This window comes from Microplitis demolitor, chromosome 5 (assembly GCF_026212275.2).
Source record: "Microplitis demolitor isolate Queensland-Clemson2020A chromosome 5, iyMicDemo2.1a, whole genome shotgun sequence".
Lineage (NCBI taxonomy): Eukaryota > Metazoa > Arthropoda > Insecta > Hymenoptera > Braconidae > Microplitis > Microplitis demolitor.
The window spans coordinates 7,940,001-7,955,481 of NC_068549.1; the positions used below are offsets into that span (position 1 = coordinate 7,940,001).

The following is a 15,481-nucleotide window of genomic DNA, read 5'->3' on the forward strand; positions in this document are numbered from 1 at the left end:
ATACTACACAACTATTGCTTATTAGATTTTCTTACTTCGATATTGTACGGTTTGTTTACTTTGCAATTAAAAAAATATATTTCTAAATTAGTGAATATTCACCACTTGCTAGTGAATTTCGCTAATTTACTTTTGAAGAGTGATAACCAATTTGATAGTAAGCTGGAGTCAATCTACGATCGCAACTTAACGTCAAGAGGATTTCAACAAGTATGCATATAGTTAGTTTGTCTAACGAATGCACTATTCAATTTGGAGGCAACTTTTGTTCTTGAATTTAATGCAAATAACTCGATGAAAGCTCTCTGTTTTAACTTACTTTTGAATTGCGGTAGTAGATTGACACCATTTTATAGTTTAAGTTGAATTCATAATAAATAATTATATTCTTTTGATGACTTCATTTGCCCAAAGGTTATTTTACATACTTCAATAATTACCAGATAGCTAACTAACGTCAAACTACAGAGCAATTAAATAATAAATTAAACTGCTTATACATTGTCAACGGCCATTTCATGCTGAAAGCCACCAGTTCTCGTCTGATCACTGAAGTTAAGCAGCATTGAGCGTGGTTAGTACTTGGATGGGTGACCGCTTGGGAACACCACGTGCTGTTGGCATTCTTTTTTATTTATATTTTATTAACGATAAATACAATAAAAATCTGGGCGTTAGTTGGCCCTGCGGGCCAGCCCCAACTCTTCCTGCGGTTTTCGAGCTCAAAGAGCTCGAAAATCTTATTGCATGCGATTGTTTTTTTATGAGCTTTTCAAACTTTAACAAGTTATGTTTTATGCTGAAGGTTAAAAGTTAAAGAATCGAAAATCATTAATGAACAAGCAGTTTTTAAATTTTAATTTTCGATTATGTTCGATAAAATCAGTGTATTGAGACAGAAATCAATGCCAGTGATCAAAATTAAGATTTGAATTAGTTTTGGCTTAGGTCAGAGCAATAATACAGAAAATATCCGAGAAAATTATTAGAAACTCTGTTTTCTCGATTTTTCGTTGATAATATGGTTTAAACTAAAGAACAAGTTTGATGGTGGCGATTGATTTCTCAGAAACCAATGGAATGATCAATCGCGGTGTTACTATACCCCGGGCCGCCATCAACTACTATATATTTATAAAAATTAAATCATTATATTATATTATATAATAAATAATTATATTATTAATTAATTATATACTATATATTTATAAAAATTTCACAAAAATATAAAACTTTTTCCAACCAGTCACCATGGCTGAGAGGTAAGTAGGGTTACCGAACTTGGTAACTGGCCAGGAGTGTGTTCGAATCTCAATGATAGCCGAAAAATCGGTTCTTTGAGATACGTCCGCGGCAGATCTTACGAAACCCCATACGGAAAAAAAGGTATCTTGAGTCAAAAAAATATTTTGGAACACAAACGTTTTCGGGAACCGAGTTAAGATTTTCTTGAGTAAAGAGAATTTATCTTGATAAAAAAAAATTCGTCCTAGTCAGAGAAAATTTCTATTTTATCCGAAAAAATTTAGATTTTCAAAAAAATTTGCTTTAATCAAGAATATTTACTTTCAGTCGAGAAATTTTTTTTCTGAACAAAGTACGGAGGAAAAAATATTTATTGGCGCAAGAAATATTTTGCATTATGAATTAAAGACAAAGATTTTTTTACGACGAAAAAATAAGACTCAAGAATTTTTTTTTTCACCCCAAAAAACTTTTTCTTGTTCCAACAAAAATTTTTTTTTCAACTTTTAATGGAAAAAATTTTTTGGGGCAAGTAAAAATTTTCTTAGTATGTGTAAAAATTTTTTATGCCAAGAAACATTTTTTTTCTGTGTAAAAAATATATCGAAATTTTGAAGTACAAAAATATCATTAAACTGTTGTAAAAGTATTTTTAAAAAACGCCAATGTTGTCGTATTATTATATATATATATATATTATCAAGAACATTTTCTTGTCACGAATGTCTGTGCTTAAATTGATTTCTCAAGTAACTTTTGTTGATGAAATAAGTTAAACAATTAATAGATTGCTCGTGAAACACTAATTTAAAATGTTTTAAAATTGTTTTCCTGTTGTTGTTAAAGTTAAAATAGAAATATTTATCTCTATAAACAAGCATCACTTTAATTTAAATTATAGTAAACTTTATTTTAAGTTGTTAAGACAGAAAACTATTGAAATTAAAAAAAAAAAAAAAAAAAAACAATTTCAGACTATCCGACGGTGAACACGGATTTCCCAGTTAAAAGATTTACAGCTGTCCAATACACTCAACCAGCAGCAGCTATTTCACCATTGTCAAAGTCAACCAGGCATCTTCTTGGTCCAGAGCCAGACCAACGTTATTATTACACTCATCGTGCTCAACAAGAAACCATTACTATTGACCGTGATAATTTTAAACATGGTAGGAACAGTATTCTTTTTTTTTACATTATTATTACAATAATAACTTACTAAAATTATTTTTACATACGATAAATTTAATCGAAAAATTTACAGGAGTTGCAGCTGCATCAAGACCTACCCCAGCAACTATTCGAGTTGTAACAGCACTTCTTGGGGATCTCTGTACAAATGATAGGGACTGTACAATTCCGAATAGTGAATGTTTTAATGGACGGTGTGTTTGCTCCAATGGATTTGCTGAGACAAGCGATCGACAAGAATGTTTTGGTAAATTTAATTTTATGCTATTAATTGATTTAGTATTTTATAAGAAACAAAATAAAATACATTATTAATATTATTTATTTTTTTTTTAGCAAATTACATGTCGGTAACGCCTTCTGAAGATCTTCGCGCTTGTGTTTCTAATCCATGTCACTCATCAGCAACTTGTATTGACTTACCAAGTTCAACATTTGTTTGCATTTGTAATTCAAATTACACGGGTTTATTATGTGATGAAGAAATAAATAAACGAGAATATGATATACCTTCTTTCGATGGTAAAAGTTATGTGAGAATGAGTAGACTAAAAGCATATCATAAATTTAGTATTGAAGTTGAGTTTAAAACTTATGCTGACAACGGAATAATTCTATACAACCAACAGAAGAATGATGGTAGTGGAGATTTTGTTTCACTTGCTATTGTTGATGGGTAAGATTACATTAAATTTATTTTTAACGAGTAATTTTTTAAAAAATCATTTTCTCGGCAAAATTAAGTTAGAAGGGGAACAACCATTAAATTTAAAAAATTACCGTTTGTCAATTTTTTATTGTTCAATTGGCGTCAGTTGTCTAACAATTGTTAGACGATTTCTCTGCCTTACATCACTGGTTGACTTGTTATTGCGTGTCTACACTGTAAAGATTTTTTTGGACTCGGAATAGTCTAAATAACGGTGTAAAACTCTTGGTGTGAAAATTACCCCAAATATCGTGCTAAATTTAGGCGGTGTGAATTAAAAATGTTTACAACGTCCGGCGTGTAAATGTGTAAATCTCAATTTAACACCACGCAGTGTTAAAATGAAATAACACTGGTGTAAATGGTGTAATTCGGCGGTGTTAAAATACCGCTGTTAAATTGGTGTAAAAAAATAATTCCACGTATAATTATTTAAAAAAAATGTATTACATATAAAAAAATATGAAAATTTAATGAAAATTATCTGGAGGAAATTTCAATTTTGTTATGTACTTATTTAAATAATTATTTATGTTATACGTAATTTATTTAAAAATTACACAATTTTACGCCGAACATTTCAATCACCAATAATTTAATTGATTAATAAAAAAACTGTTTAACTGTAGAGTGATCGAGTAAGCAAAAATATTCACAAAGTCAAATATTTTCAACACCGAAAACTTCAACACCTACACCGCCTGGACTTACTCCAGATTTTTTTACAGTGTATTTAACATCTAAATAAAATTAGTATAGTTATTGATTAAGTCGTTAAAAATATTCAATGATCATTTGTTGCTCATTAATGGAAATTATAAAGAGTGACACGAAATGGTGTAAAAAAGTAGATTACACCGTGTTAAAATTACACGAATGAATAAATTATACCGAGTATTTTTTACACTGTTATTTCACACTACACGGCCGTGTACAGTTCTCGGGGGCCATTTTTACATCAAAATTTCTTACAGTGTACATCGATTTAATAATACCCTGGTAAAAAAAAAAATATATATATAATTATATGTGAAAATGGCCTAATATAATTACATGCAATTATTTATAATTATTTTTATTTACATTTTACACAGTTTTCAGGGATTAAATAAAAATTAAAGGAGTTTTTTGCCTTATAGAATACATATAATTTAAAGTGATGTTTGATATGTATTGATCTATTACATAACAGTAAAATTAGTTTCTGTAAAATGGCATGATTATATATAATTGTATGTAATTATATACAATTGCATATAATTTATATATGATTATATATAATCATAAATAATAATTAATAAAAATATTTATGTATTTTTAGATACGTACAATTTCGTTATAACCTTGGAAATGGACCAGTAATACTAACATCACCGGAGAGAGTTACTATGAAAAACTTTCATCGTATATCAGCTAAAAGATATCACAAAGATGGTGTTTTAATTTATAACGACGGTGAAGATATTGCCGGTCAAAGTCAAGGAATGCTTAAATCATTAGATCTCAATCAAGATACATTTATTGGCAACATACCAACAAATTACACTAGAGTATACGACAACATTGGGACCAGTCACGGATTTTTGGGTTGCATTCGTAAGCTGAAGATCAATAGATTTACAGTTGACCTTCATATTGGAAAAGATAAAGATGTTTTAGAGACATATCGTGTTAAGCAGTGTCATGATAATGCATGCGCTAATTTGCCTTGTAAAAATGGTGCTACTTGTCAGCCAATATTCGAAGAAGATCTTTGCAATAATAGAGAATGCAAATCAAATACAAAACGAAGTAATAAAACAAAGAAGAAAAGAAATTATAATGATGGAATTAAATTTGTCAAATGTAAAGGCTCTCATTGCAGCGATTTAAAATCTAAACCGAAATCAAAGAGATCTAAAAAATATTCGAAAAAACGATGCGCTACTGTGGATTGTAATTATGATTATGATTTAGATTATGACGCTTCTTATGAACATGATAATTATGCAGTAACAACTTACGAACCACCAACGTATAAATGTATTTGCCCTCCTCAATTTACTGGACCTAATTGTGAAGAATCATTAGATCCTTGTTTAGGCGAACCCTGTCAAAATGGAGCTACTTGTGATATTCTTCCACAAGGCGGATATGTTTGTAAATGTCCGCCAGGAAGAACGGGAGATCATTGTGAAATATTAGATGCCGAATTAACTGAATTTTTAATTCCTCAGTTTAATGGTGATGGGTTCCTTGAACTTTCATGTCTTGAAGGAGTCTCAAAAGCATTTTCAATTGAACTATGGTTTCTTACGCGAGCTACAGATGGTCTACTACTTTACAATGGGCAACTTAACAATGGTCGTGGAGATTTTATTAGTCTTAACTTAGCTAATGGCAAATTGGAGTTTAAATTTAATCTAGGCAGTGGTATAGCTAATATTACATCTCCTGATTCCGTGAGTCTTAATACTTGGCATTGTGTTAGAATCAGTAGACTTGGTAGAGAAGGACTTCTGCAGTTAGATGAAGGCACTATTGCACGAGGCTTTTCCGGTAGTCCTCTCACTGAATTGAATTTAGAGATGCCTCTTTATATTGGTGGCGTTAAGTAAGATTTATTTATATATCAATCATAATGTATGTATACTGAAGTGTGTGAATCGGGTTCAAATCGAATCGAATATATCTATTTGATTCGAATTATTCACAAATTTTCGAATTATTCACAACTTTTCAAGTTATTCATCAATTTTTAAATTATTCGAAAGTTTTTGAATTATTTGTAACTTTTCAAACTACGCAATTCGAATCGAAAAAATTTTGGTCAGCTTTTAAATATTTAATTTTTATTTAATGAAGAGATTAGTTTTTAGAGTAACCAAAAATAATTTTTTGTAAATTCGTGTCTAAGCTCTACTTACTTCTGACAAAAATTTAAATTATTTGAAAAACTATTACAATTTTAAGACGTTCAAAAGAAAATTTCGGAATCGTTCGTAAGTTTTCGATTAATTTGAGAATTTACGAATTATTCGAAAATTTGAACTATTTACACACCTCCAATGTATACATATATTTTAATTTTTAAACGTTTCACACTAAATTAAAGGATTTGGAAAGTTTAGTGTTTAATTTGTTTAAATTCTTAATATTTCTTTTCTACTTACAAAAAATAATTTCGGGTAAAATTTCAAATTTTTTTTACAAACTCAAAAAATATTATTTTTTAGTTTTTTGTCAATAACTGATTAAAAAATGGATCAAATAAATTATTTGTTTATTTCAAAAGTTTTGTTTCGTCCGGAACTTATTGTAAAAAAAAATTTTATTTGAATATCGAAGAGGTTTCAGAGATTTTTGAGTTTAAAAATTTTAATTTTTTTTTATCTCAAACTTTTATTCATTTAACAATTTTTAAGACCGATTTAATTTTTAGCTCTTAAAAATTATTATTTTTCTATTAACTTTTTGAAATTTGAATTTGGTCTGTAAATCTTAACTAAACCTAATGTAAGTTATTGAATATAATATTTTTATGTTAAATTAAAATTATTTATTCTATTACAAAACCGTTAATTTAATTATAATTAATAGAAAAAAAAAATTCAATAATTAAATTAAAAAAATAATAAACTCGAAAGGCCTGCGATCAAATTGATCTTGAATTGATGCTAAAAACACTTAATAATTAAAATATTTGTTTTCTGAAAAGAAAAAAAAGAATTATCTCTGATCTATTTTTCAGAAATTTATGAGTAACAAATTAAAAAAATATATATTTATGAACATAAAAAAAATATAAAATTTACCTTGAAGCCGTTTTTACATACGAACATAAAAATTCTCCAAATCCTTTGATTTGACGTTTAATACTTAAAATATGTTTTTAATAAACCAAAATATTTATTTATTAGACATTGGCGAGAAATTCATCGTCTGGAAAGTGCCTGGACTGGGCTCACAGGCGCGATACAAAGATTAATGGTCAATGGTAAGACTTACCAGAATCTAGCAGTTAATTTCACTCAACACAATACTGAAATATATGATGGGTTGCCGTGTCCCGCTGATGGCAATCCTTGTCACAATGGTGGAGTCTGTTTGCCGTTATTAAATAGTTACCTTTGTAAATGTGCAAGCAGTTACAGTGGTCTCCATTGTGAATTTTGTAAGTCAATAAATTATAAAGATTTTATAATATCAAATAGAAATTCATAACAAATCTATTAATTTTAAATATAGTCATGGGATATGATGTATCTGGTGGAGAAATAGCTGAACGACCAGTAAGATTTAACGGGGACAATTACCTACAGTTTAAACATCGTTATGGCAGAAGGTTTGTTCAAATATTATATTTAGACAATCACTTAAATTTACTAACCCACACTTCTTACTAACTTACTTTAGCTCTAACAATACTTTAACTACTAACACATCTCTTTTGGAATATTATGACGATTCTTATTCCGACTATGAGTTTGACGAGGATAATGATTTTGAATATGAAAATTATGATTACACTGAGTAAGTTTTGTTATAACAAATAATAACTTTTTACCTAATTAGTACACGGAGAGAAATTTATGGTAACAATTACAATATATTATGAAAATGGTTCCTATATAGTATAGCAACAAATTTTTTTTTAAATATCGATTATAGGAATGACAACCGTACTAATTATGATAACCATTTCTATCTATATGAGTTTCATTCTTATAAGATGTCGGAGTAATTTCTATAAAAATATGATGATAATTTCGATATTATTATGGTAATCATTCTCATATTTCTATCGTAACCTTTACCCTATACTATGGTCATTTTTACCATCCACTATGGTAATGTTTACCACACTATCATTAAAACCATACTATCATAGTAACAATTACAAAAATATTATGACAATGGTTACCATAATATATGGTAACGGCTACCATAGATTATGGCAATTATTACCTTATATTATGGTAATGGTTACCATAGATTATAGTAATGTTTACGATAGATTATGGTAATGATTATTATAAATTATGGTAATCGTCTCATACTACTACAGTAAAAATTACCATATATTATGGTAATGGTCATTATACATTACGATAATAGTTACCATAAATTGTGGTAATGATTAACATAGATTATGGTAATCATCTCATACTATCATAGTAATCGTAACCATACTATTATATTAATCATTATCATAAGATTATGGTAATCATTCCCATAATATATGGTAACGTTTACCATAATATTATGGGAATATTTACATATATTATGGAAATGGTTACTATGATGTGAAGAACTTATTCCCATACTCACCTAAGAACCCTATTAGTATGGTAATCATTACAATAATTAAATTATCATACGATGTAGGAACTATTACGATAATTATAGGAATCGTTCCTATAATTATAGCAAGTTTTCCCAGAAATTATGGACGTACATCCATAATTACTAGTAATTATTACCATAGCGTTAAGGTTGATATTTCATAAACGTATTAGAAACGTTTGCAAAATTTTCTCTTAATTTAATAACTTTATTTTTTTTTTTCTATTTAATGAGCTTGCTTATTATGCTTATGTATAAACATAAATCCTTATTAATGTATAACATTATAATTAATAACCAATAATAATTAACTAGATACAAAGGACAGCAATCAAATAAATTTGAATTGAGTCTACGAACCGTTAATCCGGATGGAATGATAGCATGGATTGGACGCGGAAAAATAGAAAATCTGGTACTATCTCTACAGGATGGATATGTTGTCTTCACGTACAAAGGAAAAAAAGATGAAATATCTATAAAAAGCCGAGTATGTTCTTCAATATTAACAAAACTCCTTTATTTTATATTTACTCTGATGTTATTACTTATATTTTTGTTAACTTTTTTAGAAAAAAGTTAACGATGGTATTTTTCATCACATCAAAGCTGCTCGTCGAAGAAAGGCAACCGTAATCCAGGTTGATGACGAAATTCCCATAAAAGTTGCCACGGAAATATCTCTTCTAACAACCAATGGGAAATTATTTGTTGGTGGGAAGCCTGGTCATAAAGGAATCAAGGGTTGCGTGACTGACTTTATCGTCGATAAAAGAAGACTACCTTTGGCAAGACGGAAGATTGAATTTTGCCACGATAATGACGTATGATAGTGAACTACCGATTCTATAGATATTTACAATATCAAAATCCTGATATTTTAAAATAACAGATATTGATTAAGAATTCATATATAGAGTGTGTTTCTATGAGAAATGTCAATCTCTTAAATTTAAATTAATATTATTAATCGTAATTATAAAATAATAATAATAATAATAATAATAACATATGAATAAAAAATAATAACAATAATATTAATATTATATATAGCAGTGATAATAATAACAATACTAATAACAATAATAATAGTAAGAGCAATAATGATAATAATAATAATATATAAAAATGGTGAATTTGTTCAGGTGATTAAAATTTTTTTGTCTAAAAATTAATCAGTCTGATGTATAAAATTAAAGAATTTACACAAAAATCCAGATATTTCAGATGTAAAAAAAAAAAAATGTATGTATCAAAAATGCCGAAAGATGTAAAACATCTTTTCTAGGTTTAATTGCGATACGCAATTACGAGATATGTATGACGCAATGATGCGGCTCTACTTTAAGAGTAGTACTATGTTATATCAATTTATGATATAATATTTAAATGATATAAAAAAAAAAAAGTGCTGCCTTATTTGCCAGTAGATGAGTCCGTTATTAAGGGTTGATATTGTGAGATTTATTAGAATTTAGGTTCTTTTAAAATCGTGTCAATAATTATTACAAAACCTGATACTGACAGAATAATTTATTGCCATCAGTATTCAGCATCGACTGAATAAATTGTTTAAACAATAAATGAAGACAGCGGACCAAGGACTAAGATCTGTAAGCTACGACAGCTACTACCAGACTACATATGTATTGTTCAGTTAAACTTATCGTATACTTATGTAATACATAATTGACATTCTGAGAAAATGCGATAGTTTTCTTAGTTGATCAACAAGAAATTGTTATTAAAAGTTTTATTCATTCATTAAAATATCTATTTACTATCTGCAACAACCGCTAACTTTTTGGTTAGTAAGTAAAACAATGCAGCGAGATAATGAGACCCAACGGTCCTAAAATACGTCAAAACTTCAGGATAAGCAGCTTGAAATTTCTTATTATTAAATATTAATAATAATAATGATGAATACTCTAGCGATGGTACTTAATAAGTGTGTGGAGAAAGGAATGAAATATAAGTGCTACATTTTCATTAAAGGACAATAATATATTTTTAAGCTAAATTAATATAAATAATTATTTATGGATATGAATAACAAATTTTAGTCGTCTAAAATTATGTGCATTGTGAATTACCTTCACAATATCATAAGAGCAACGTAAAAAAATCTATATTCCCTAAAAAAAAAAAGAAAAGAAAAGAAAAATAAAAAAAAATTATATGTCGTCTTTTTTCAGCACAAATTGTTAAACTCGCACATTAAAACGTTATTAATTATACCAAGACTGATTAATGAAAAAAAAAAATAAATAAATAAATAAAAAATTGATTGAAAAATCGGTGTTATGTTTGAATGTTATCGTAGAATATTGTGGAATTTTAAGTATACACAGTTAGAAATTTTGTGTAATTGTGTTAAAAAATTATTTGGCTAGATTTTTTGTGTTGATTTTCAACACATAAATCTGTTAATTCAACATAAACCGTTGGTGTTATTTTACTTTAAAAAATCTGGAATGTAACACATTTCTTGTGTTATTTGAAAATTAACACAAAATATGTGTTGTTTAGCTAAACACTCCCGCGCGTTACTTCATTATTTTAACCAAGCAACCTTGGCGGATCCGAATTGCGGCAAATACCGTAGATTACGGCATTTTACGGCAAATTACGGTACTTTACGGTATGTTGAGGTAAATTGCGCGGAATATTACGGTAAAGGTGCCACACGTTGCGATAAATTTCCGTATTTTACTATGATTTGCTGTATTCTGCCGACATTGTCGTAAAATCCGGTGTTTTGCAGTAAAATACGGTAATTTACCGTAATTAAGATTCATTAGGGAACGCATTGTAGAAGTATTGTCTGCAAGGAAACTTGGATTATAATTGATTTAAAATTAAATATAATCATAGATAACTTGCGTATTTTTATGATCAGGTTCAATATTTTTTTTATTCTCATATTTTACGGGAGAGTAATTCATAGCTCCGTTTTTTATAAAAATCACAGAAAATCGAATTAATTGTTTGCTAAATGACATAAGTTGTACTGAAGTTAGATTAGTATACTTGAGTTGGTTAGGTCACATGCTTATATTAGTTCATTTTAACACGGAAAGCCTGTTAAATTTACACGAATTTTCTGTCAAAATAACAGATTTCATGTGTTTGATTGTTTAACATAAAATTTGTGATAACGATCAACACAAACGCAAGTGTTGAATTAACACGAAATTTCTAACTGTGTATATGTATTAAAAAAATAAAAACTGTTGATTTATGTTAATAAATCACATAAATTTGAGGTAGCAGAAGCTTTTTATATAAATGCGCAAAGAATAGAGATATAAAGACTATAATAATAATAATAACAGTAAGTTATAAATATAATAACAACAATATTTCATTTCATTTATTAGTTGTTATTATTATTATAAAAAATATACTGATATGCGAATGGATATGTAAATTACACAGGATAGTAATTAAATAAAAAAAATTGTGACACAAATAATAATTATTACATATTTATAAAACGAACGAATGTGTGATTCATGTTAGTATAAGAGTGTCACAGTTAATATATGTCATGGAGTATGTAGATATAACTGCAATATTTTGATTGTCACTAGCGAAAAACAAAAAAAAAAAAAAGAAAAAAAAATATAACTCATTTAAAAATGTTTGTTAACGACCTAACTCACAAATGGGCCTTTCAATATTATCCATGGCTTAATTTTAACTCCAACTGTTCTTCCTATTACGCAAAAAAACTTTTTAATGACTTTCTACAACATCAATGCTTGTTAAGTGTGATTTAATATTAATTATGAATGCAAAAGTAAGTTTCTGAAGGGCACAAACTCCATTATTTTGTTACTTTTATTTTATTAAATACTTACAGCAAGCAGACGCTTCGAGTTTAAACACCTACATACACTATAATATAGATAATAATAATTATAATATATAATAATAATAATACTAATACTAATAGTAAAAATAATAATAATAATGATAATGATAATAATGATTCATGAAAAAAAAGCTTGTAAACTTTAAAATACTAAGCACAGCCTACATAATAGTTAAAAAAAAATATAACGCACATGCCTTGCCATCGGCTTTTATCAGACAAAAATGAACAAACTGTTCAAGAAATAATTAATAACTAAGTTAATTAACAAAATACAATATGTTAAATGTAGTTCAACGAAAAAATAATAATTAAATTTATTTTAAAGGTTAGTTTTAAATGTAGTAATAATATTTTATTTCATAAATTACAGGCATTAATGAAAAACATCTTCTCCCCTATTTTTTTAAAATATTCAATGATCTTGAACTGTCATAACTGTAATACAATTCTATTAATTAAAGAAAAAAAGTTAAAGCATTAATTGAAACAAAGACAACATACAGTTAAAAAATTTTGAGTCGGTGTGGTGTGAAAAATTTGGTGTTAAAATTTTTAACATTGCTAATGTGAAAGTTACACTAAGTACTGTGTTCAATTTTTGGCCGTATGAATTAGAATGATCACACCACCAACGGTGTAAATGTTACTTTAGTAGGCACACAATGAAGAACAATATGATAAAAATGTTCTTCATGTTGAACAAAAATACTCATGTTAATAAAATCATTAATTTATTAACTTCGAACCATAAACTACCTTATCAATGTCGTACAAATATCAATGGCAAAGGCTTATTGTTAGTTTGTAATTAATTTACATTTGAATAATGAATACAATATTACTGAGAATAAGTAATTTTTTCAATTGAAAATACTTGACCCTTCATCCGTCACGCTTTGAGCGCAGTGCCACAATTTTTATCAAAAATTATTTGAAAAGAAAAAAAATTTCCTAGTCTTTTGAAATTTTATGAGTATTTCTACTTTACTTTTTAGTATCGCATGAATGAATGATAATTATTTTTCCAAGTTGCCTTTGATGAGAGTAAACTCGAACATTGAATTTGTTCGGTATTTCTACGCAGTGTTGCCAGTTTCTACCAGCGACTCATTTTTAACTCATTTAATTCATTTCTTTCTTTAATTATTTACTTTAGTAAAAAAATTCTAAAAAATATTACAATTATCTAGTCGTATAAGCTTGTGTGGTTTAAATTTTGAAAAATCATAGTTATGGTACTTGGCAACACTACAATATTAAACACATGGCGACGATCGAAGGGTAATGAGACCGCGCGACGGACGAAGAGTCAATTATTATCAAAGAAAGTTAATTGATAATTTTTAAAGTTGAAGTAATTGATTTCATTATTAAAAGCAGTTATCGAGTCATTTTTTTAACTACAAATCATATGATCGGACAAAGTATAAGTTTTGAAATAATAACACCAAAGGGCGCGAAAGATAAAACTCATACCGTGATAAAGTTTTTCCCCAAAAAAATTTTACACCGTTAATTCACACCGAGGATACCGTGTAAAGTTCTCGGGGACCATTTTGACACTAAAATTTTTTTTATAGTATGGTTACTATTTCGTCGAAAAATAGATTTAAAAAAAAAAAATTACTAACAATTGTTATCAACTAGGAGTTAACCGAGCAGACTTAAATTTATTTATTAAATCGCGTTTAGCTCCTCATTGATTACAACTGTAAGTAATTGTTTGTTAAAATTTACATCTCAGAGAAATCGTAACTATTTTGTCGTTCTTTTTATTAATGCTGTAATTTCTTTTAGTTAATTCATAAAATTTGAATACAGTTATATCAGTAGAAAGACATTGAATAATTTGAAAGAGTGGGGGAGGGGGGTGGTGTCTAAAGATCCTTAAAAAAACCCCTTCAAAAGCTAACTTACATATCTCATTTTATACCTCGAATTTTTTATGACATATTTACTTCCCAAAATTTTCACGTATCAGAAACATATCGAATTTATTATTGAACATATCGTACGGCCAGTAATATCAGTCTACGATGAAAAATTTTCGGAATGAAATTTTTAAAAATTAACTCTGTAGTAATTTTTATTTCAAATTTATCAAATTAAATCTTCCATTTTATATTGTATTATATTATATTTAACATTGGAATTAACAAGAAAAGAAAAAAATGTTAAAGCCTAATTAGTTAAACTAAAAAAATTTGACAACTCAATTTTAAAAAATCTACAGAGAAATAAAAAAAAACGATTGTCAGCCATCTTGTAACAGCAATTGGAATAAATATTACATAATTTAATTTATCTGACAAAAATTAATATTACTGCCAACTTATTTAACTGTATATTGATTGCATTAAGGAGTATTTTTGAATTTATAAAAGTACCTATAATATATGTTTAAAAGAAAAAAAAAAAAAAACAAAGTTTAACTAGGCCTTCCATTAATGAATCGCGCGAGGGTTTGCAATCTATTTAATTTTTTTACATTGATACTATTATTTTTATTATACCACTATTGTTATGTTCAAACTCTATTATGTAATACAACGCGCAATGTAAAGTAATTGTATATAAATATATAAATTATGCGATAATTAAATTATATTATTAATTTATTTAATTAACCTTCTTTTAATTTATGTTTTATTTCAGTTATATTATGATAATTATAACTAAGACGACTCAAGAAAAATTGTTTCAATTTAACTGGCCAGGTAAATTTGGGTCCAATTCTTGACACGATCCAAGTAAGGGAGAGTAGGGCAAAATGGGACACCTTACTTTCGTTAACCTTTGTCGGTCGCGGAATAAGCGTGGCGCCGCCTTTTTTACATTTTATTTATTTTCTCAATAGAGCTTGTATTAATAGCTCTGAAAAATTCGAAATTGTCGAAGATTCATCCATTTGGAAGACATTTGCATTGCAAAATCACACTGTCTAAAAATCATGATATTTCTTAATTTTGAACATCATAAAATTTTTTTATCTCTTCAAAATTCAAATTATCATTCGTCGAAGCTCACGTCGTTAAAAATATAGTAAAAAAAAATTTTTATCAACTCAAAATGTGTAAATATTTTTTTTTTCAATCTTATTCTTAATATAATAATGTGATTTTCCATCG

The 15,481-nt window shown here is 27.6% G+C and overlaps 1 protein-coding gene and 1 non-coding gene across 2 annotated transcripts in view; both read left to right on the forward strand.

Annotated features, from left to right (window-relative positions):
- Nucleotides 1-9,359, forward strand: part of LOC106693677 (agrin) — a 34,896-nt gene extending 25,537 nt beyond the window's left edge. Inside the window, exons 3-10 of the mRNA XM_053739336.1 lie at nt 2,220-2,414; nt 2,510-2,683; nt 2,773-3,112; nt 4,467-5,738; nt 7,045-7,298; nt 7,373-7,469; nt 8,786-8,960; nt 9,043-9,359. Of these exons, the coding sequence (XP_053595311.1) occupies nt 2,220-2,414; nt 2,510-2,683; nt 2,773-3,112; nt 4,467-5,738; nt 7,045-7,298; nt 7,373-7,469; nt 8,786-8,960; nt 9,043-9,300 (2,765 nt within the window). The 3' untranslated portion in view covers nt 9,301-9,359. The remainder of the gene's footprint in view (nt 1-2,219; nt 2,415-2,509; nt 2,684-2,772; nt 3,113-4,466; nt 5,739-7,044; nt 7,299-7,372; nt 7,470-8,785; nt 8,961-9,042) is intronic.
- LOC128667875 (5S ribosomal RNA) lies at nt 504-623 on the forward strand. Its single transcript, XR_008403792.1, has one exon. It is a non-coding gene; the product is annotated as a 5S ribosomal RNA (ribosomal RNA).
- Nucleotides 9,360-15,481: the final 6,122 nt, after the last annotated feature.